The 21,487-nt window shown below is 39.2% G+C and overlaps 1 protein-coding gene across 1 annotated transcript in view; it reads right to left on the reverse strand.

The window, feature by feature from the left end:
• The window catches only part of dicer1 (dicer 1, ribonuclease type III), a 419,383-nt gene that overhangs the window by 13,363 nt on the left and 384,533 nt on the right, over positions 1 to 21,487 (reverse strand). The window contains exon 26 of the mRNA XM_077540060.1: positions 3,298 to 3,566. Within this exon, the coding sequence (XP_077396186.1) occupies positions 3,298 to 3,566 (269 nt within the window). The remainder of the gene's footprint in view (positions 1 to 3,297; positions 3,567 to 21,487) is intronic.

The following is a 21,487-nucleotide window of genomic DNA, read 5'->3' on the forward strand; positions in this document are numbered from 1 at the left end:
CTGTTTTGGGGCTTGGATATGAGTGCTTATCTGGCAACCCACCTAACGTCTAATGACGTCACGTAACTACCCTCCCGCTGCGACAACAAGGAAGTAGAGCAACATGCGTGCAACATGGAAGTAGCCCGCACATCTGCGTCGTTTTCAACTGCAGCGGCCCCTCTATTAGTTAAGAAAATCACCAAAAGTCGCGTATGGAAGTAAATGGATTTGAGGTTGATGCGCAGGGATTGAGATGCCGAAACCGTTTCCAGACGAAAGGGGAACACATCCAACTGAGCGAAACATGGACATCCAGACTTGTACAAAGAATTCAAGGCAAGTGCATTTGAATTCCCGTGTTATCGTTGTTGTCCATATCTAAACTCATAACGTGAGCATGATGACCCCACACTAAATGAGCGAAGTAACGTTAGCGTTATGTTCAGCCTCGTCTGTCCCGCATAATAAAGTGAGGAAATTTTGCCGGGGAGCTAATTTACTGAATCACCTAAATTAACATTAAACAATACTGAAATAATATATCAAACGTTATTCGTTATTTTGTTCATTTGCGTGTGCGTGCGTCTGTGAGCGTGTGTGTGAGGCTACGTGCTGAAACTGGTTGTTAAATAAGCAGCACAGTATGAGATTTTTTAATGCTAGATTCACTGTGATGCATTTTTCATTTTACTGTATTTTAGTGTTTAGTACTTATTGTTTGTTTATTTATTGAACATATATACATAACATATAAACATAAACAGGTAGCAAATAATAATTTAAAGAAACTCATAACAATTATTTGTGATGGTTTACATGTCCAAAGGGAGTAGGAAGAAGTTAAACACTTATCGAGTCCTACTCCTTATTCTTTGTATCTTTTAACTTATTTCATTATTAAATCCAGTAAATTAACACATTACAATAAAAGAAAATGTGTAATCCTGCTCATGTGGGCAATTTCACTTGACAGTACAATTGTCAGTAGCAGATGTACATGAATTTCTTAGGCATACACAATAATAATACATCCTCATACATATACAATTTTCATTACACTCATATCGAAAAAAATTAAATAAGATTTCTGCAATTGTACTAGCTCATGTCTGATTTAAATAATACTCTTGAATTTTGCTTTGAAACATTTTTTTTTTTAAACTCAACAGTTGACTTGCATCTTTTCAAGTCATTACCAAAATGATTCCACAAATGAACACCTCTTACAGAAACACACCTTTGCTTAATATTTGTCCTTATTTTGATTTTTTTTCTTTTTTTTTTGCAGACACTCTTACCCCTTATGTCATAAGGACTCTCTCTAATTCCAAATGGCTTCTGAATACTGTGGCAGAGGAGATTGTTGTAAGCTTTATACATTATTTGTGCTATTACTGTACTTAGCTAGTACATGCACAGTATTTTTAATTTAATGCTTTAAAGCTACATGCCAATTGTTCTGTTTAAGCACACAGTATCATTGTTTGTTGTTCACTTCTAATAAAGGAGTGAATGTTGAAGTACATGGAATTTATTGCATATTTTCTATTTTTACCATGGTATCGAGAATCGTGGAATTTCAGTGGTATCGGCATCGACTACTAAATTTCTGGTATCGTGACATCCCTACATGTGAGTGTGGATGGTTGTTCGTCTCCGTATACCCTACGATTGGCTGGCAACCAGTCCAGGGTGTCCCCAGCCTACTGCCCGAAGCCAGCTGGGATAGGCTCCAGCACCCCCGACATGTCAAGAAAATACTTGTTTTGTTTAAGTTTCAGTAGCATCACCATTCAAGTTCCGTGTTTGCAGAGCGCTAGCAAAGTAGCGCTCATAGACGCTTCATTCCCCGGATGTTGTAAACATAATGCAGACATTACATTACACACCTTTTTTTCGGGGGCCCACCGTCAACGTCAGGCTCTTGACAGTCATAGTGTGCACGCATCACAGCGAGTGACAACATGCAACTGAAGACAGTAGCAGAAGCCCGTACATCTCGCTATTTCCCATAGCTATCGAGTCCTCTTGGTGCACTTGTATGTCCCGGTGTTGGTACTGCGCGCAACCCAAAAGCATAACTCTCGTGACGATCCAATGCATGGATTCAAACTTCACACAGGTATGTCCCAAAGCTAACACACCAGCTAAGCAAAAAGCACACCGCAAGCATCTCATTTCTCTGTTTGTGGCTCCCTGTCAATGTATGCAACTAGCATGAGAAGCAGATAAGAGAATTGAGACGTGCCCGCAATTACGTTATCAAACTCGAAATGTACAATAGCAAAAAAAGCAAAAAAAAACAAAACATTAACAGTAGTGATTCCGTGGTTATCATCATGTCTCAGTAGGGCTGGGCGATATGACCTAAAATGAATATCACGATAAATTGGGCAGTTTTACCTCAGTAACGATAAATGCATGATAAATACACCCCACCATCGATCCCAGCGCAGTGTGATGGTGTTAAAGATCCATAAGCAAGGTAATCTAAGTCCAGTTGTTTCTGATGCTGGGAAATGAGTAGTTAAACACAAAGCATTTTGAGGGCCTAGTAAGGTAGTAAAGCGCTATAACAAATGAAGTACCATTCTTCAAGCACATGCTGATTTTATACTATTTTGTTCTGTAAAATTTACATGCAGATTGTGTTTGTTGTATATTGAATCCCAGTAAAATTCAGCAACAGTTACCGTTTATTGTGGGAATGCTGAAGCATTCCCACATATGTTATTGGGATTTTTATTCTCCACACTTTTTGCCACCTAACAACTCCCACATAATACTTCCAATTTAGATTGTTTAAATTTCAACTAGCTTAAAAAATTAACGCCTCCCGGGGTATATATTGTCTGATTCCACATTATTTACAGTATTTGCACAATTTAACATTTAACATCAACTTTTCCCCATTTATTTTCAATGGGACAGTCATTGAACATTTTCTAAGTATCGCTTTCCACGCCCACTTACATATATATATAACTTATCATTACCAGGTGTCTGATACTGCTCGGTGGCACAGTTGGCAAAGCACATTGTCCAGTAACCAGGAGGTTATAATTTCATAATTTATCCCTCAATTTGCTTTCAGCATTCCCACGCAATTTCTCCAGAAATTGTACTTAGTCTAGTTGTACATACAATACCAGTAGATTAAACAAGTTGTTCTGTAAAGTTGTTTACGTTTCCCCAATGTATTTTTTACAGAATTTCCCTGGTAAACACAGCTGCCGGTTTTCCCCCGTAAAAACAACAGACGTTTTTTTTTTTTTAAACAATATAGGCTACTAGACACTCCATAACAGCCCTTACCTCTGAGTCCATGCCTTGCATCTCATTCTTTTCCAGTTGAAACTGCACAAAGTCATCAATAACATGGAAAAGTTCAGGTGAGATAGCTTTGAAGTACTTGTGGTAGTCATACTTTACGGCCAGAGAGGCAAAGATAGTGTTGTTGACAAGTGCTGAGCGTAGATCAGTCAGTACACCAGGCGAGTGCTGCCGTGGGTCTTCATAAAGGTGCTTAGTAATGAGGTAGTCAAGAATTGCATCACCAAGGAACTCCAACCGTTGGTAACAATCTGAAGAGTAATGGACAGCAATATATGCACAAGTGAAACAATAACATACAGATGACTCATTCATTACTTATTACATTTTTAAAATAAGGCCCTCATGGTTTCACTCAGAATTCCCTCCAATTTTTTTTTTATAAGTGCAATGATCGTAATAATCACAGTCTCAGCAAGTTTCAAGTTTGACTGGCGTTCTTACAGCATTGATTAGCTGCACAATTCCCACACGACATTATCCACAATAGTGGTAAAAATTAAATGATTCAATGAGATAAAACCATTCGTGGTCATTCGTGGAGGGGAAGCTCTTTTTTTTTTCCTGGGAAAATCATTAAATGTGTTTATTTACTGCAATTGCGTCTTCATAAGGAAGACACATTCTCAGCTTTGTGTAGCTGGACAGATAGTTAAGAGCATTGAAGAGTAATGAAGAAAGAAGCTCCAGATGTCTGTTGAGGATTCAAGTTGATTACTTTTCCTTCCTCAGGTGTATTCCTTTGCACTCATTTCTCCATTTTTCTTGTACCGGTATACATTTTTTGTTTTCTTTGTGAGAAGTCAAACATCTGACCAAGTTTTTTGTGACGAAGCACATACACTTGTGGATTATTGTGTGGTCGCTGCTTCGCTGTAACCTTGCTCTCGCAAGATGAATTCTCACGGTATGTGTGAGTTCACAAAGTCCCGAGAATTCATTTTGGAAAGAGCCCGTTGATTTACACCGATCCAAACCAATCACAGAGCGACATTGCGTTTGGGGGCGGGACATGCAGCTGTGACGAAACCAGGAAGCCAGCGCCGAACTCCATTTTCATCCGTGGCCGATTGTACAGAACGTCCCGCCTTTGGCGAGCCAATCATCGTGGAGGACTCCCAGATTGATATTGTGGAGAACTCCCTTGAGTGAAGCGCAATATCAATCTGGCTATTGCCAGGTTAGCTTCGCTGACATCGCTACAAAAAAAACAAAAAACGCCACGACTACTGGGAGCAATACCGGATATCCGCAAACATAACATCTAGAGACAGACCGATTATTACTAGTCAAGGACACCGATAACCGATATTTGGAGCCAGTATTCATTTTCACTAAAGGGGAAAATATTGGCATCAAAATTTGGAAAAATAGGATTCTTGGTCAGTAGACATCTTTGTTTTTCAAATCAAACAAAAAGTTCAGGGAGTTCCGACGGGCAGTAACGTCTTCAAAAGTTAAATACTTAAGTAAACAACTCTTATTGTTTTCTACAGTCAATAGCTTTCCAAAATTTCAAAATATCTCAAGTATCAAAGTTTTATTAGGGCCCGAGCAGCGACCGCTGCGAGGTCCCTATTGTTTTTGTAAAAATTATTATTATTAGGGCCCGAGCAGTGACCGCTGCGAGGTCCCTATTGTTTTTGTAAAAATTATTATTATTATTATTAGGGCCCGAGCAGCGACCGCTGCGAGGTCCCTATTGTTTTTGTAAAAATTATTATTATTATTATTAGGGCCCGAGCAGCAACCGCTGCGAGGTCCCTATTGTTTTTGTAAAAATTATTAGGGCCCGAGCAGCGACCGCTGCGAGGTCCCTATTGTTTTTGTAAAAATTATTATTTGGGCCCGAGCAGCGACCGCTGCGAGGTCCCTATTGTTTTTGTAAAAATTATTATTAGGGCCCGAGCAGCGACCGCTGCGAGGTCCCTATTGTTTTTGTAAAAATTATTATTAGGGCCCGAGCAGCTACACGGTTAACCCGATTGACTTCAAACTTGGGATGTACCATCTCAACACCTGGGACAACATCATTGTAAAAAATCTAAAGTTTTTGATATACTATATGACGGCGGCGGCGCATCAAATTTAGAGTTTAAAAATTCTTACTTCATGAAGCATTGCCGGTTGTACGTTTAATCTAGAGCTACGAAAATTGGTACACATATGTAACAGGCTATGACCTACAAAAAACTATTTTTGAACCATATGCTAAACCTAACAGGAAGTCCACCATTTTGATTTATTTTGGAACGTGTTGCCATTTTTTTGGCCATTTCATTGGGGTCTTATTTTAACGAACTCCTCCTACAGTGTTTATCCGATCATCTTCAAACTTGGTGTGATTCATCTTAAGATGTTGAAGATGAAAAGTTATTGAAAGCTTTGTATTTCGTCGCACGCTGTTGTCATGGCATGCACTGTTTGCAAAGGAAAAAAAATATCCTTAAAGAAGCATTCCCATTTGTACAAAGCAGCTAGAGCTACGAAAATTTTTAGACATATGTAACAGCCCAAGATGTACAAAAAAGTCTCTTGGTGCCCTGTGCTAAACCCAACAGGAAGTCCCCCAGGGGCCGGGCATCACATTTTGAGCTAAAAAAAACTCCTCTTTAACAAAGCTGTACGTTTCACCTAGAGTTACCAAAATTTGTAGAGGTATATAACAGCCCTCGAGGTACAAAAAACTCTTTTTGAACCATATGCTAAACCTAACAGGAAGTCCACCATTTTGATTTACTTTGGAATGTGTTGCCATTTTTTTGGGCCATTTCATAGGGGTCATATTTTAACAAACTCCTCCTACAGAGTTTATCCGATCATCTTCAAACTTGGTGTGATTCATCTTAAGATGTTGAAAATGAAAAGTTATTGAAAGTTTTTTATTTCGTCACACGCTGTTGTCGTGGCATGCACTTTTTGCAAAGGAAAAAATTCCTTCTTAATGAAGCATTCCCAGTTGTACGAAGCAGCTAGAGCGACGAAGAATTGTAGACATATGAAACAGCCCAGGATGTACAAAAAAAGTCTCTTGGTGCCATGTGCTAAACGCAACAGGAAGTCCCCCAGGGGCCGGGCATCACATTTTGAGCTAAAAAACTCCTCTTTAACGAAGCATTCCCGGTTGTACGTTTCACCTAGCGCTATGATAATTTGCAGGCATACATAAGAGCCCACGATGTACAAAAAAGTCTCTTGGAACCATGTGCTAAACCAAACAGGAAGTCCGCCATTTTGATTCATGATGGGATTTGTTGCCATTTTTTGTGGCCTTTTTCAGGGGTCATATTTTAACGAACCCCTCCTACAAAATTTATCCGACTGTCTTCAAACTTGGTGTGTTTCATCTTAAGATGTTTAAGATGCAAAGTAATGGAAAGTTTTTTATTTTGTAACACGCTGTTGCCATAGCAATGCATTGTTTGCCAAGTGCTGCTTTTTTTTTTATTTATTTATACATGTGTGTAAACTCATGAAACTTTGCAAACAAATCAGACTTGTCATGAACATGAATTTTTAGAGATTTATTGTGCAATTAGCAATAAATAGCGCCCTCTAGACATTTTTATGAAGCATTTCCGATTGTATGATTATGCTAGACCTACAAAAAAGTATTATGTAGCCATTTGCCAAACCAAAGAGGAAGTCCGCTATTTGGATTTTATTTAGGGAATTATACCATTTTTGGCCTTTTTCATTAAACTTTGCACAGACAAGGCATGGAAAAAACTAACATTTTAAATGGTCCTTGTTCCATGTAACAGTACCCCAACGTGCCAGTACCCTGACGTGCAAGTAACCCAACGTTGTGCTCAATAGCGCCCTCTATGCATTTTTATGGAGCATTTCCAATTGTATGATTCAAGCGATACACAACTAAAGATGACTTGACCTAGATTTGTGAAAACTGGGAGGCATACCTATTAGCTTCGCATTTTTGAGACACTAAACGTGAACGTAAACTCACCAAATTTTACACACACATCAGGCCTGGCGAAAAATTCGATATTTTAAAGTCGCCATAGATGATAACAGAAAAATGGCACTGGAGCGCCACCTACATAGGTTAAACGGATCCCTGTCCCGCTATGATTGTCCTAGGGCTATGAAAATTGTGTGGCACCTGTAGCACATCCAGATGAACAAAAAACCTCTGATATGTGTACCCTAAAATAGACAGGAAGTGAGATATGAGTATTTAAATGTCCAATTTTGGCCCATTTTTGCACATTTACAGGGGTCATACTTTTGCCCGCCTCTCCTACACGGTTAACCCGATTGACTTCAAACTTGGGATGTACCATCTCAAAACCTGGGACAACATCATGGTAAAAAATCTAAAGTTTTTGACATACTATATGACGGTGGCGGGGCATCAAATTTAGAGTTTAATAATTCTTACTGAACGAAGCATTGCCGGTTGTACGTTTAATCTAGAGCTACGAAAATTGGTACACATATGTAACAGGTAGGTCATAGTCTGCTATGACCTACAAAAAACTCCTTTTGAACCATGTGCTAAACCTAACAGGAAGTCCACCATTTTGATTTACTTTGGAATGTGTTGCCATTTTTTTTGGCCATTTCATAGGGGTCTTATTTTAACGAACTCCTCCTACAGTGTTTATCCGATCATCTTCTAACTTGGTGTGATTCATCTAAAGATGTTGAAGATGAAAAGTTATTGAAAGCTTTTTATTTCGTCGCACGCTGTTGTCGTGGCATGCACTGTTTGCAAAGGAAAAAAATCCTTCTTAATGAAGCATTCCCAGTTGGACGAAGCAGCTAGAGCTACGAAAATTTGTACACATATGTAACAGCCCACGATGTACAAAAAAGTCTCTTGGTGCCATGTGCTAAACCCAACAGGAAGTCCCGCAGGGGCCGGGCATCACATTTTGAGCTAAAAAAACTCCTCTTTAACGAAGCATTCCCGGTTGTACGTTTCACCTAGCGCTATGATAATTTGGAGGCATACATAAGAGCTCACGATGTACAAAAAAGTCTCTTGGAACCATCTGCTAAACCAAACAGGAAGTCCGCCAGATTGAATTACGTCGGCATTTGTAGCCATTTTTTGTGGCCTTTCTTAGGGGTCATATTTTCACGAACTCCTCGTACAAAATTCATCCGACCGTCTTCAAACTTGGTGTGTTTCATCTTAAGATGTTTAAGATGCAAAGTTATCGAAAGTTTTTTATTTTGTCACATGCTGTTGCCATAGCGATGCATTGTTTGCCAAGTAAAGTGCTGCTTATTTTTTTGGTCTATACATGTGTGAAAACTCATGAAACTTTAGACACACATCAGACTTGTCATGAACATGAATTTTTAGAGATTTCTTGTGCAATTTGCAATAAATCGCGCCCTCTATACATTTTTATGGAGCATTTCCGATTGGATGATTCAAGCGCGAAATAACTAAAGATGACTTGACTTGACCTAGATTTGTGAAAACTCAGAGGCATACCTATTAGTCTAAGACCTACAAAAAGTATTCTGTAGCCGTATGCTAAATCTAAAAGGAAGTCCGCCATTTTGAATTTATTTTGGGAATTGCACACCATATTTTGCGTTTTGATTAAACTTTGCACACACAAGGCTTGTCAAAAACATTTTAGATGGTCCTTGTCCTATTTGACAGTACCCCAACGTGCCAGTACCCCGACGTGCAAGTACCCCAACGTGGCCCGGGTTGCGAGGGCCCTTTATAGCTGTTCGCAGCTCTAGTTCTTATTATTATTATTCTCCGCAAACAATCGCATTTTTGAGACGCTAAACGTGAACGAAAACTCACCAAACTTTACACGCACATCAGGCCTGCCGAAAATTTGATATTTTAAAGTCGCCATACATGATGACAGAAAAATGGCTCCATAGCGCCACCTACATAGGTTAAACGGATCCCTGTCCCGCTACGATTGTCCTATGGCGACGAAAATTGTGTGGCACCCGTAGTACATCCAGATGAACAAAAACCTCTTTGATATGTGTACCCTAAAATAGACAGGAAGTGAGGTATGAGTATTTAAATGTCCAATTGTTGCCAATTTTTGCACATTTACAGGGGTCATACTTTTGCCCGCTTCTCCTACAAGGTTAACCCGATTGACTTCAAACTTGGGATGTACCATCTCAACACTTGGGACAACATCATTGTAAAAAATCTAAAGTTTTTGATATACTATATGACGGCGGCGGCGCATCAGATTTAGAGTTTAAAAATTCTTACTTCACGAAGCATTGCCGGTTGTACGTTTAATCTAGAGCTACGAAAATTGGTACACATATGTAACAGGCTATGACCTACAAAAAACTATTTTTGAACCATATGCTAAACCTAACAGGAAGTCCACCATTTTGATTTATTTTGGAACGTGTTGCCATTTTTTTGGCCATTTCATTGGGGTCTTATTTTTACGAACTCCTCCTACAGTGTTTATCCGATCATCTTCAAACTTGGTGTGATTCATCTTAAGATGTTGAAGATGAAAAGTTATTGAAAGCTTTGTATTTCGTCGCACGCTGTTGTCATGGCATGCACTGTTTGCAAAGGAAAAAAAATATCCTTAAAGAAGCATTCCCATTTGTACGAAGCAGCTAGAGCTACGAAAATTTGTAGACATATGTAACAGCCCAAGATGTACAAAAAAGTCTCTTGGTGCCCTGTGCCAAACCCAACAGGAAGTCCCCCAGGGGCCGGGCATCACATTTTGAGCTAAAAAAAACTCCTTTAACAAAGCATACCCGGCTGTACGTTTCACCTAGAGTTACCAAAATTTGTAGAGGTATATAACAGCCCTCGAGGTACAAAAAACTCTTTTTGAACCATATGCTAAACCTAACAGGACGTCCGCCATTTTGATTTACTTTGGAATGTGTTGCCATTTTTTTGGGCCATTTCATAGGGGTCATATTTAAACAAACTCCTCCTACAGAGTTTATCCGATCATCTTCAAACTTGGTGTGATTCATCTTAAGATGTTGAAAATGAAAAGTTATTGAAAGTTTTTTATTTCGTCACACCCTGTTGTCGTGGCATGCACTTTTTGCAAAGGAAAAAAAATCCTTCTTAATGAAGCATCCCCAGTTGTATGAAGCAGCTAGAGCGACAAAAAATTGTAGACATATGTAACAGCCCAGGATGTACAAAAAAAGTCTCTTGGTGCCATGTGCTAAACCCAACAGGAAGTCCCCCAGGGGCCGGGCATCACATTTTGAGCTAAAAAACTCCTCTTTAACGAAGCATTCCCGGTTGTACGTTTCACCTAGCGCTATGATAATTTGCAGGCATACATAAGAGCCCACGATGTACAAAAAAGTCTCTTGGAACCATGTGCTAAACCAAACAGGAAGTCCGCCATTTTGATTTATGATGGGATTTGTTGCCATTTTTTGTGGCCTTTTTCAGGGGTCATATTTTAACGAACCCCTCCTACAAAATTTATCCGACTGTCTTCAAACTTGGTGTGTTTCATCTTAAGATTTTTAAGATGCAAAGTAATCGAAAGTTTTTTATTTTGTCACACACTGTTGCCATAGCAATGCATTGTTTGCCAAGTGCTGCTTTTTTTTCTTTTTTTTTTATACATGTGTGAAAACTCATGAAACTTTGCAAACACATCAGACTTGTCATGAACATGAATTTTTAGAGATTTATTGTGCAATTTGCAATAAATAGCGCCCTCTATAGACATTTTTATGAAGCATTTCCGATTGTATGATTATGCTAGACCTACAAAAAAGTATTATGTAGCCATTTGCCAAACCAAAGAGGAAGTCCGCTATTTTGATTTTATTTTGGGAATTATACATCATTTTTGGCCTTTTTCATTAAACTTTGCACAGACAAGGCATGGAAAAAACTAACATTTTAAATGGTCCTTGTTCCATGTAACAGTACCCCAACGTGCCAGTACCCTGACGTGCAAGTAACCCAACGTTGTGCTCAATAGCGCCCTCTATGCATTTTTATGGAGCATTTCCAATTGTATGATTCAAGCGATACACAACTAAAGATGACTTGACCTAGATTTGTGAAAACTGGGAGGCATACCTATTAGCTTCGCATTTTTGAGACACTAAACGTGAACGAAAACTCACCAAACTTTACACACACGTCAGGCCTGGCGAAAAATTTGATATTTTAAAGTCGCCATAGGTGATAACAGAAAAATGGCTCCATAGCGCCACCTACATAGGTTAAACGGATCCCTGTCCCGCTACGATTGTCCGACGGCTATGAAAATTGTGTGGCACCTGTTGCACATCCCGATGAACAAAAACCTCTTTGATGTGTGTACCCTAAAATAGACAGAAAGTGAGGTATGATCATCTGAATGTCCAATTTTGGCCCAGTTTTGCACATTTACATGGATCATACTATTGCCCGCTTCTCCTACACGGTTAACCCGATTTACTTCAAACTTGGGCTGTACCATCTCAACACCTGGGACAACATCATGGTAAAAAATAAAAAATTTTTGACCTACTATATGACGGGGGTGAGGCATCAAATTTAGAGTTTCAAAACTCTTACTAAACGTAGTATTGCCGGTTGTACGTTTAACCTATAGCTACGAAAATTGGTACACATATGTAACAGACTATGATCTACAAAAAAGTCTGTTGGTGCCATATGCTAAACCCAACAGGAAGTCCGCCAGAGGCGGGGCATCAAATTTTGCGTTTCAAAATTCTTACTTAAAGAAGCATTCGTACGTTTCACCTAGAGTTACCAAAATTTGAAGACATATGTAACAGCCCTCAAGGTACAAAAAACTCTTTTTGAACCATATGCTAAACCTAACAGAAAGTCCACCATTTTGATTTACTTTGGAACGTGTTGCCATTTTTTTGGCCATTTCATAGGGGTCTTATTTTAATGAACTACTCCTACAGAGTTTATCCCATCATCTTCAAACTTGGTGTGATTCATCTTAAGATGTTGAAGATGAAAAGTTATTGAAAGCTTTTTATTTCGTCGCACGCTGTTGCCGTGGCATGCACTTGTTTGCAAAGGAAAAAAATTCTTCTTAAGGAAGAATTCCCAGTTGTACGAAGCAGCTAGAGCTACGAAAATTTGTAGACATATGTAACAGCCCACGATGTCCCCCATTTTCCCCCAGGAAGTCCCCCATTTTGTGCTAAAAAAACAACAACTCCTCTTTAACGAAGCATTCACGGTTGTACTTTTCACCTAGAGCTATTATAATTTGGAGGCATACATAAGAGCCCACGATGTACAAAAAAGTCTCTTGGAACCATATGCTAAACCAAACAGGAAGTCTGACATTTTGATTTACTTTGGTATTTGTAGCCACTTTTTGGGGCCTTTTATAGGGGTCATATTTTCTGCAAAACTTATCACATCGTCTTCATTCTTTGGCATGTTTCATCTTAAGATATTTAAAAAGTTGATGAAAAGTTATTGAATTTTTTTATTTTGTCACACGCCTTTGCTGTAGCGATGCATTGTTTGCAAAGAATTTTTTTTTTGAGAGTCTAAACATGGGCAAAAACTCACAAAATTTTGCACACAGATCAGATCTCTCACGAACATGAATATTTTATAATTTGTTGTGCAATTTGTAATAAATGGCTCAATAGCGCCGTCTAGATATTTTTATGAACTATATCCGATTATATGGTTCAGCTAGATGTGTGAATATTGGGAGGCATACCTATCAGCCTAATACCTCCAAAAATTATTCTATAGCCATGTGCCAATCCATTTTGATTTTATTTTAATTGTGCATCATTTTTGGCCTTCCATGAAACTTTGCAAACACAAAGCATGTCAAAAACATTTACAATTTAGACGGTTTCCTATGAAACAGTACCCCAACATGCCAGTACCCCGACATGTAAATACCCCAACGTGGCCCGGGTTGCGAGGGCCCTTTATAGCTGCTCGCAGCTCTAGTTATTAGGGCCCGAGCAGCAACCGCTGCGAGGTCCCTATTGTTTTTCGTTTGAATTATTATTATTATTATTATTAGGGCCCGAGCAGCAACCGCTGCGAGGTCCCTATTGTTTTTGTAAAAATTATTATTATTATTAGGGCCCGAGCAGCGACCGCTGCGAGGTCCCTATTGTTTTTCGTTCGAATTATTATTATTAGGGCCCGAGCAGCGACCGCTGCGAGGTCCATATTGTTTTTGTAAAAATTATTATTATTATTATTATTATTATTAGGGCCCGAGCAGCGACCGCTGCGAGGTCCCTATTGTTTTTGTAAAAATTATTATTATTATTATTAGGGCCCGAGCAGCGACCGCTGCGAGGTCCCTATTGTTTTTCGTTCGAATTATTATTAGGGCCCGAGCAGCGACCGCTGCGAGGTCCCTATTGTTTTTCGTTCGAATTATTATTATTATTATTATTATTATTAGGGCCCGAGCAGCTACCGCTGCGAGGTCCCTATTGTTTTTCGATCGGATTATTATTATTATTATTATTATTATTATTATTATTATTATTATTCTTCTCCGTAAACGATCACGATTTTGGGTACCTAAACATTTACGAAAACTCACCAAACTTTGCACACTCCTCAGGCCCGGCGAAAAATTTGATATTATGAAGTCGTCATAACAACGCGACTCTATAGCGCCCCCTAGCATAGAAAAATAAAAACCAAGCCCGGCATGTTTGAGCTAGAGCAACGAAAATTGGCAGGCACGTGTAGCACCCCGAGACGCACAAAAAAGTCTATTGGGACCATGTAGCTAAAATGTACAGGAAGTGAGCTATGAATTTTTTAATGTCCAATTTTGGCCTATTTTGGCACATTCACTGTGGTCATGCTTTTGACCCCTTTGTAAACATTTTTCATCCAATTGACTTCAAACTTGGCATTTATCATCTCAAGACCTGAGAGAACAACTGGGGAAAAAATCTTGCCTTTTCGAAATACTATATGACGGGGGCGGGGCATCAAATATTGCCTTTAAAATTTCATTTGTCCAGAAAGAGCAAATGCTTAATAACTCCCATGTTCAAGCTCCAAAAAATCTCAAACTTATCAGGCAACTTAATAGTCACGGCCTGAAAACATCTATATGATAAAATTCAGTTATCCATGTAGCGCCACCTAGTGGTAACAATAATTGTCATACTTTACGTTTTTAGCTACTGTGCTGAGCTCGTTGAAGGGATCCAGTTGAAAATTGGTCAGAAAAGCCTTAAGATGTTGATCATGCCCCACACCGAATATTGTAACTTTTCGCCAAAGGGCGTGGCCGCTACGGTGCCGCAAAGTCTGAAGATTTCTCGTGACAACAAAAGCTGCATTAACTTGACCGAGATGATGCTATCTTCTCAAAATTTTACACAATTGATGAGAGTCCAGCCCTAAAGACATCTACAAACTTATATTTCATCTTACTGATAGCGCCACCTACTGGCAATTTTTTTTCTCACGATTTTTCTTCAATGTTTTTCTCCAACCATGTTAACTGGACCTACCTCATATTTGCTCAGATGAGGGTGTCGGCCTTCATGCTGTCACAACATGAAGTTTGTGAGTTTTCGCGAATCGCTGTGGGCGTGGCTAAGCGCTGTTCGCCAAGAAAACAACGCCAATTTTGAGGGCCTAAACTGCCACAGAAACACACGAAACTTGGCACACACAGCTGGCCTGGCAAAATGAGCAATTTTTTATCGTCGATTGTGCTATTTTTACAAAAATGACTCAATAGCGCCCCCTAGAAATCTTTAACGAAACAGCCCCAGTTGTACGTTTAAGCAAGAGCTACAAAATTTTTTAGGTGTATTAGGAAGCCCAAGACCTACAAAAAAGTCACTTGGACCCATATGCTAAAATGAACAGGAAGTGAGCTACGAATTTTTGAATGTCCCATTTTTGACGATTTTTGCACATTTACAGGGGGCATACTTTTGCCCACTTCTCCTACACGTTTCATCCGACTGACTTCAGACTTGACCTGGACCATGTCAAGACCTGAGCCAACGACAGGGGGAAAAATCTTGACTTTTCGAAATACGATATGATGAAGGCGGGGCATCAAAATTTGTGTTTCGCACTGAAAAAGGATATGCTTAATAACTGCCCGGTACATGCTCCAAAAAATCCCAAACTTGACATGTATGTTTATCATCAAGGCCTGAAGCTATCTCTATGACAATATTCAGTTATATATGCAGCGCCACCTAGCCCTTGAGGCATAAAAAAAAAAATACCCCACATACGGTATTTTGTACAAAAAATGTAAACTCATTCTAAGTGTGATAACTAAGTCATTTATGAATATTCTTTTAGTTTCCACCACTCAAAATGTTCACTGGCATCAGACTTATCCAAACATATATATATTTTTATTTATTTTTGATAGCCTCTGTGGACATTAAAAGCAATATCGTGAATGAAGGATATGCTTAATAACTCCCCGGTGCATGCTTCAAAAAATCCCAAACTTGACATGTATATTTATAGTCAAGGCGTGAAGGTATCTCTATGACAAAATTCAGTTAGAAATACAGCGCCACCTCGTCCTTGAGGCAAAAAAAAATGCCTCACTTACGGTATTTTTTACAAAAATTGTAAACTTATTGTAAGTGTGATAACTAAGTCATTTATGAATATTCTTTTACTTTCCACCACTCAATATGTTCACTGGCATCAGACCGATCCAAACATATGTGCTTTTTCATTTAGTTTCATTTTTTATTTATTTTTTTTTATTTTTATTTTTTTTGTTCGCCTCTATGGACAATAAAAGCAATATTGTGCAATGAGTACGAGCGATGATGTGTATATGTACCTTTCCAAAAAATACCAATCAGGGCAACTCATTGCCTAAAAATAAAAAAAGACGCTGATTTTTGCACATCTTAACAATCACCAAAACCCATTGAGCTTGACACAATCATCACACCTGGAAAAAAAAAAAAAAAAACACGTAATGGTTTATCATGCCATTTTCAAAAAAATTCTGTTTCCAACGTACAAGTACCCCAACGTGCAAGTACCCCAACGTCGCCCGGGCTGCGAGGGCCCTTTATAGCTGCTCGCAGCTCTAGTTATTATTATTATTCTTCTTCTCCGTAAACGATCACGATTTTGGGTACCTAAACATTTACGAAAACTCACCAAACTTTGCACACTCCTCAGGCCCGGCGAAAAATTTGATATTATGAAGTCGTCATAACAACGCGACTCTATAGCGCCCCCTAGCATAGAAAAATAAAAACCAAGCCCGGCACGTTTGAGCTAGAGCAACGAAAATTGGCAGGCACGTGTAGCACCCCGAGACGCACAAAAAAGTCTATTGGGACCATGTAGCTAAAATGTACAGGAAGTGAGCTATGAATTTTTTAATGTCCAATTTTGGCCTATTTTGGCACATTCACTGTGGTCATGCTTTTTCCCCCTTTGCAAACATTTTTCATCCAATTGACTTCAAACTTGGCATTTATTATCTCAAGACCTGAGAGAACAACTGGGGAAAAAATCTTGCCTTTTCGAAATACTATATGACGGGGGCGGGGCATCAAATATTGCCTTTAAAATTTCATTTGTCCAGAAAGAGCAAATGCTTAATAACTCCCATGTTCAAGCTCCAAAAAATCTCAAACTTATCAGGCAACTTAATAGTCACGGCCTGAAAACATCTATATGATAAAATTCAGTTATCCATGTAGCGCCACCTAGTGGTAACAATAATTGTCATACTTTACGTTTTTAGCTACTGTGCTGAGCTCGTTGAAGGGATCCAGTTGAAAATTTGTCAGAAAAGCCTTAAGATGTTGATCATGCCCCACACCGAATATTGTAACTTTTCGCCAAAGGGCGTGGCCGCTACGGTGCCGCAAAGTCTGAAGATTTCTCGTGACAACAAAAGCTGCATTAACTTGACCGAGATGATGCTATCTTCTCAAAATTTTACACAATTGATGAGAGTCCAGCCCTAAAGACATCTACAAACTTATATTTCATCTTACTGATAGCGCCACCTACTGGCAATTTTTTTTCTTACGATTTTTCTTCAATGTTTTTCTCCAACCATGTTAACTGGACCTACCTCATATTTGCTCAGATGAGGGTGTCGGCCTTCATGCTGTCACAACACGAAGTTTGTGAGTTTTCGCGAGTCGCTGTGGGCGTGGCTAAGCACTGTTCGCCAAGAAAACAACGCCAGTTTTGAGGGTCTAAACATGCGCAGAAACTCATGAAACTTGGCACACACATCTGGCCTGGTAAAATGAACAATATTTTATTGTTGATTGTGCTATTTTTACAAAAATGACTCAATAGCGCCCCCTAGAAATTTTTAACGAAGCAGCCCCGATTGTACGTTTAAGCAAGATCTACGAAAATTTTTACGTGTATGAGGGAGCCAAAGACCTACAAAAAAGACTCTTGGACCCATATGCTAAAATGAACAGGAAGTGAGCTACGAATTTTTGAATGTCCCATTTTTTACGATTTTTGCACATTTTCAGAGGGCATACTTTTGCCCACTTCTCCTACACGTTTTATCCGACTGACTTATGACTTGACCTGGACCATGCCAAGACCTGAGCCAACAACAGACGGAAAAATCTTGACTTTTGGAAATACTATATGATGAGGGCGGGGCATCAAAATTTGTGTTTCGCACTGAAAAAGGATATGCTTAATAACTCCCCGATACATGCTCCAAAAAATCCCAAACTTGACATGTATGTTTATCGTCAAGGCCTGAAGGTATCTCTATGACAACATTCAGTTATATATGCAGCGCCACCTAGCCCTTGAGGCATGAAAAAAAAATACCCCACTTACGGTATTTTGTACAAAAAATGTAAACTCATTCTAAGTGTGATAACTAAGTCATTTAGGAATATTCTTTTACCTTCCACCACTCAAAATATTCACTGGCATCAGACCTAACCAAACATACATATTTTTGTTATTTAGTTTTATGTATTTTTGATAGCCTCTATGGACATTAAAAGCAATATGGTGAATGAAGGCTATGCTTAATAACTCCCAGGTACATGCTCCAAAAAATCCCATATTTGAAATGTATATTTAGAGTCAAGGCCTGAAGGTATCTCTATGACAAAATTCAGTTATAAATACAGCGCCACCTAGTCCTTGAGGCATAAAAAAAAATGCCTCACTTACGGTATTTTTGCAAAAATTGTAAACTCATTGTAAGTGTGATAACTAAGTCATTTATGAATATTCTTTTACTTTCCACCACTCAATATGTTCACTGGTATCAGACCGATCCAAACATACGTATTTTTTATTTAGTTTTATTTATTTTTTTTATCGCCTCTATGGACAATAAAAGCAACATTGTGCAATGAGTACGAGCGATGATGTGTGTATATATACTTTTACGAAAAATACCAATCAGAGCAACTCATTGCCTAAAAATAAAAAAAAGAAGCTGATTTTTGCAGATCTTAACAATCACCAAAACCCATTGAGCTTGACACACTCATCACACCTGGCAAAAAAAAAAAAAAAAGTCCACATGTTTATCATGCCATTTTCAAAGAAATTCTGCTTCCAATGTGCCAGTACCCCAATGTGCAAGTTCCCCAACGTGCAAGTACCCCAACGTGGCCCGGGCTGCGAGGGCCCTTTATAGCTGCTCGCAGCTCTAGTTATTAGGGCCCGAGCAGCGACCGCTGCGAGGTCCCTATTGTTTTTGTAAAAATTATTATTAGGGCCCGAGCAGCGACCGCTGCGAGGTCCCTCTTGTTTTTGTAAGAATTCTTCTTCTTCTTCTTCTTCTTCTTCTTCTTCTTCTTCTTTATTCTCCGCAAACGATCGCATTTTTGAGGGCCTAAACATTTACGAAAACTCACCAAACTTTGCAGTCTCTTCGGGCCCGGCGAAAAATTTGATATTATGTAGTTGTCATAACAACGCGACTCTATAGCGCCACCTAGCATAGAAAAATAAAAACCAATCCCGGCCCGTTTGAGCTAGAGCTACGAAAATTGGCAGGCACGTGTAGCACTCCGAGACGCACAAAAAAGTCAGTGGAAGCCATTTCCTAAAATGTACAGGAAGTGAGCTATGAATTTTTTAATGTCCAATTTTGGCCTATTTTGGCACATTCACTGTGGTCATGCTTTTCCCCCCTATGCAAACATTTTTCATCCCATTGACTTCAAACTTGGCATTTATCATCTCAAGACCTAAGAGAACAGCTGGGCAAAAAATCTTGCCTTTTCGAAATACTATATGACGGGGGCGGGGCATCAAATATTGCCTTTAAAATTTCATTTGTCCAGAAAGAGCAAATGCTGAATAACTCCCATGTACAAGCTCCAAAAAATCTCAAACTTCTCAGGCAACGTAATAGTCACGGCCTGAAAACACCTATATGAAAAAATTCAGTTATACATATAGCGCCACCTAGTGGTTACAATAAATGTCATACTTTACGTTTTTAGCTACTGTGCTGAGCTCGTTGAAGGGATCCAGTTGAAAATTGGTCAGAAAAGCCTTAAGATGTTGATGATGCCCCACACCGAATATTGTAACTTTTCGCCAAAGGGCGTGGCCGCTACGGTGACGCAAAGTCTGAAGATTTTTCGTGACAATAAAAGCTGCATGAACTTGACCGAGATGATCCTATCTTCTCAAAATTTCACACATTTGATGAGAGTCCAGCCCTAAAGACATCTACGAACTTATATTTCATCTAACTGATAGCGCCACCTAGTGGCAATTTTTTTTCTTACGAATTTTCTTGTACATTTTTCTCCAAACACGTTAACTGGACCAACCTCATATTTGCTCAGATGGGGGTTTCGGCCTTCATGATGTCACAACACGAAGTTTGTGAGTTTTCGCGAATCGCTGTGGGCGTGGCTAAGCACTGTTCGCCAAGAAAACAACGCTAGTTTTGATGGTCTAAACATGCTCAGAAACTCATGAAACTTGGCACACACATCTGGCCTGGCAAAATGAGCAATATTTTATCATGTATTGTCCTATTTTTACAAAAATGACTCAATAGCGCCCCCTAGAAATTTTTAACGAAGCAGCCCCGATTGTACGTTTAAGCAAGATCTACGAGAATTTTTAGGTGTATGAGGGAGTCCAAGACATACAAAAAAGTCTCTTGGACCCATGTGCTAAAATGAACAGGAAGTGAGCTATGAATTTTTGAATGTCCCATTTTTGACGATTTTTGCACATTTTCAGGGGGCATACTTTTGCCCACTTCTCCTACACATTTCATCCGACTGACTTTAGACTTGACCTGGACCATGTCAAGACCTGAGCCAACTACAGGCAGAAAAATCTTGACTTTTGGAAATACTATATGATGAGGGCGGGGCATCAAATTTTGTGTTTCGCACTGAAAAAGGATATGCTTAATAACTCCCCGGTACATGCTCCAAAAAATCCCAAACTTGACATGTATGTTTATAGTCAAAGCCTGAAGGTATCTCTATGACAAAATTCAGTTATATATGCAGCGCCACCTAGCCCTTCAGGCGTGAAAAAAAAATACCCCACATACGGTATTTTGTACAAAAAATGTCAACTCATTCTAAGTGTGATAACTCCCATGTTCAAGCTCCAAAAAATCTCAAACTTCTCAGGCAACGTAATAGTCACGGCCTGAAAGCATCTATATGATAAAATTCAGTTATACATATAGCGCCACCTAGTGGTAACAATAAATGTCATACTTTACGTTTTTAGCTACTGTGCCGAGCTCGTTGAAGGGATCCAGTTGAAAATTGGTCAGAAAAGCCTTAAGATGTTGATCATGCCCCACACCGAATATTGTAACTTTTCGCCAAAGGGCGTGGCCGCTACGGTGATGCAAAGTCCGAAAATTTTTCGTGACAATAAAAGCTGCATGAACTTGACCGAGATGATCCTATCTTCTCAAAATTTCACACATTTGATGAGAGTCCAGCCCTTAAGACATCTACGAACTTATATTTCATCTTACTGATAGCGCCACCTAGTGGCAATTTTTTTTCTTACGAATTTTCTTGTACATTTTTCTCCAAACACGTTAACTGGACCAACCTCATATTTGCTCAGATGAGGGTTTCGGCCTTCATGATGTCACAACACGAAGTTTGTGAGTTTTCGCGAATCGCTGTGGGCGTGGCTAAGCACTGTTCGCCAAGAAAACAACGCCAGTTTTGAGGGTCTAAACATGCGCAGAAACTCATG

Source organism: Festucalex cinctus, chromosome 12, assembly GCF_051991245.1.
Source record: "Festucalex cinctus isolate MCC-2025b chromosome 12, RoL_Fcin_1.0, whole genome shotgun sequence".
In the NCBI taxonomy this organism is placed as follows: domain Eukaryota; kingdom Metazoa; phylum Chordata; class Actinopteri; order Syngnathiformes; family Syngnathidae; genus Festucalex; species Festucalex cinctus.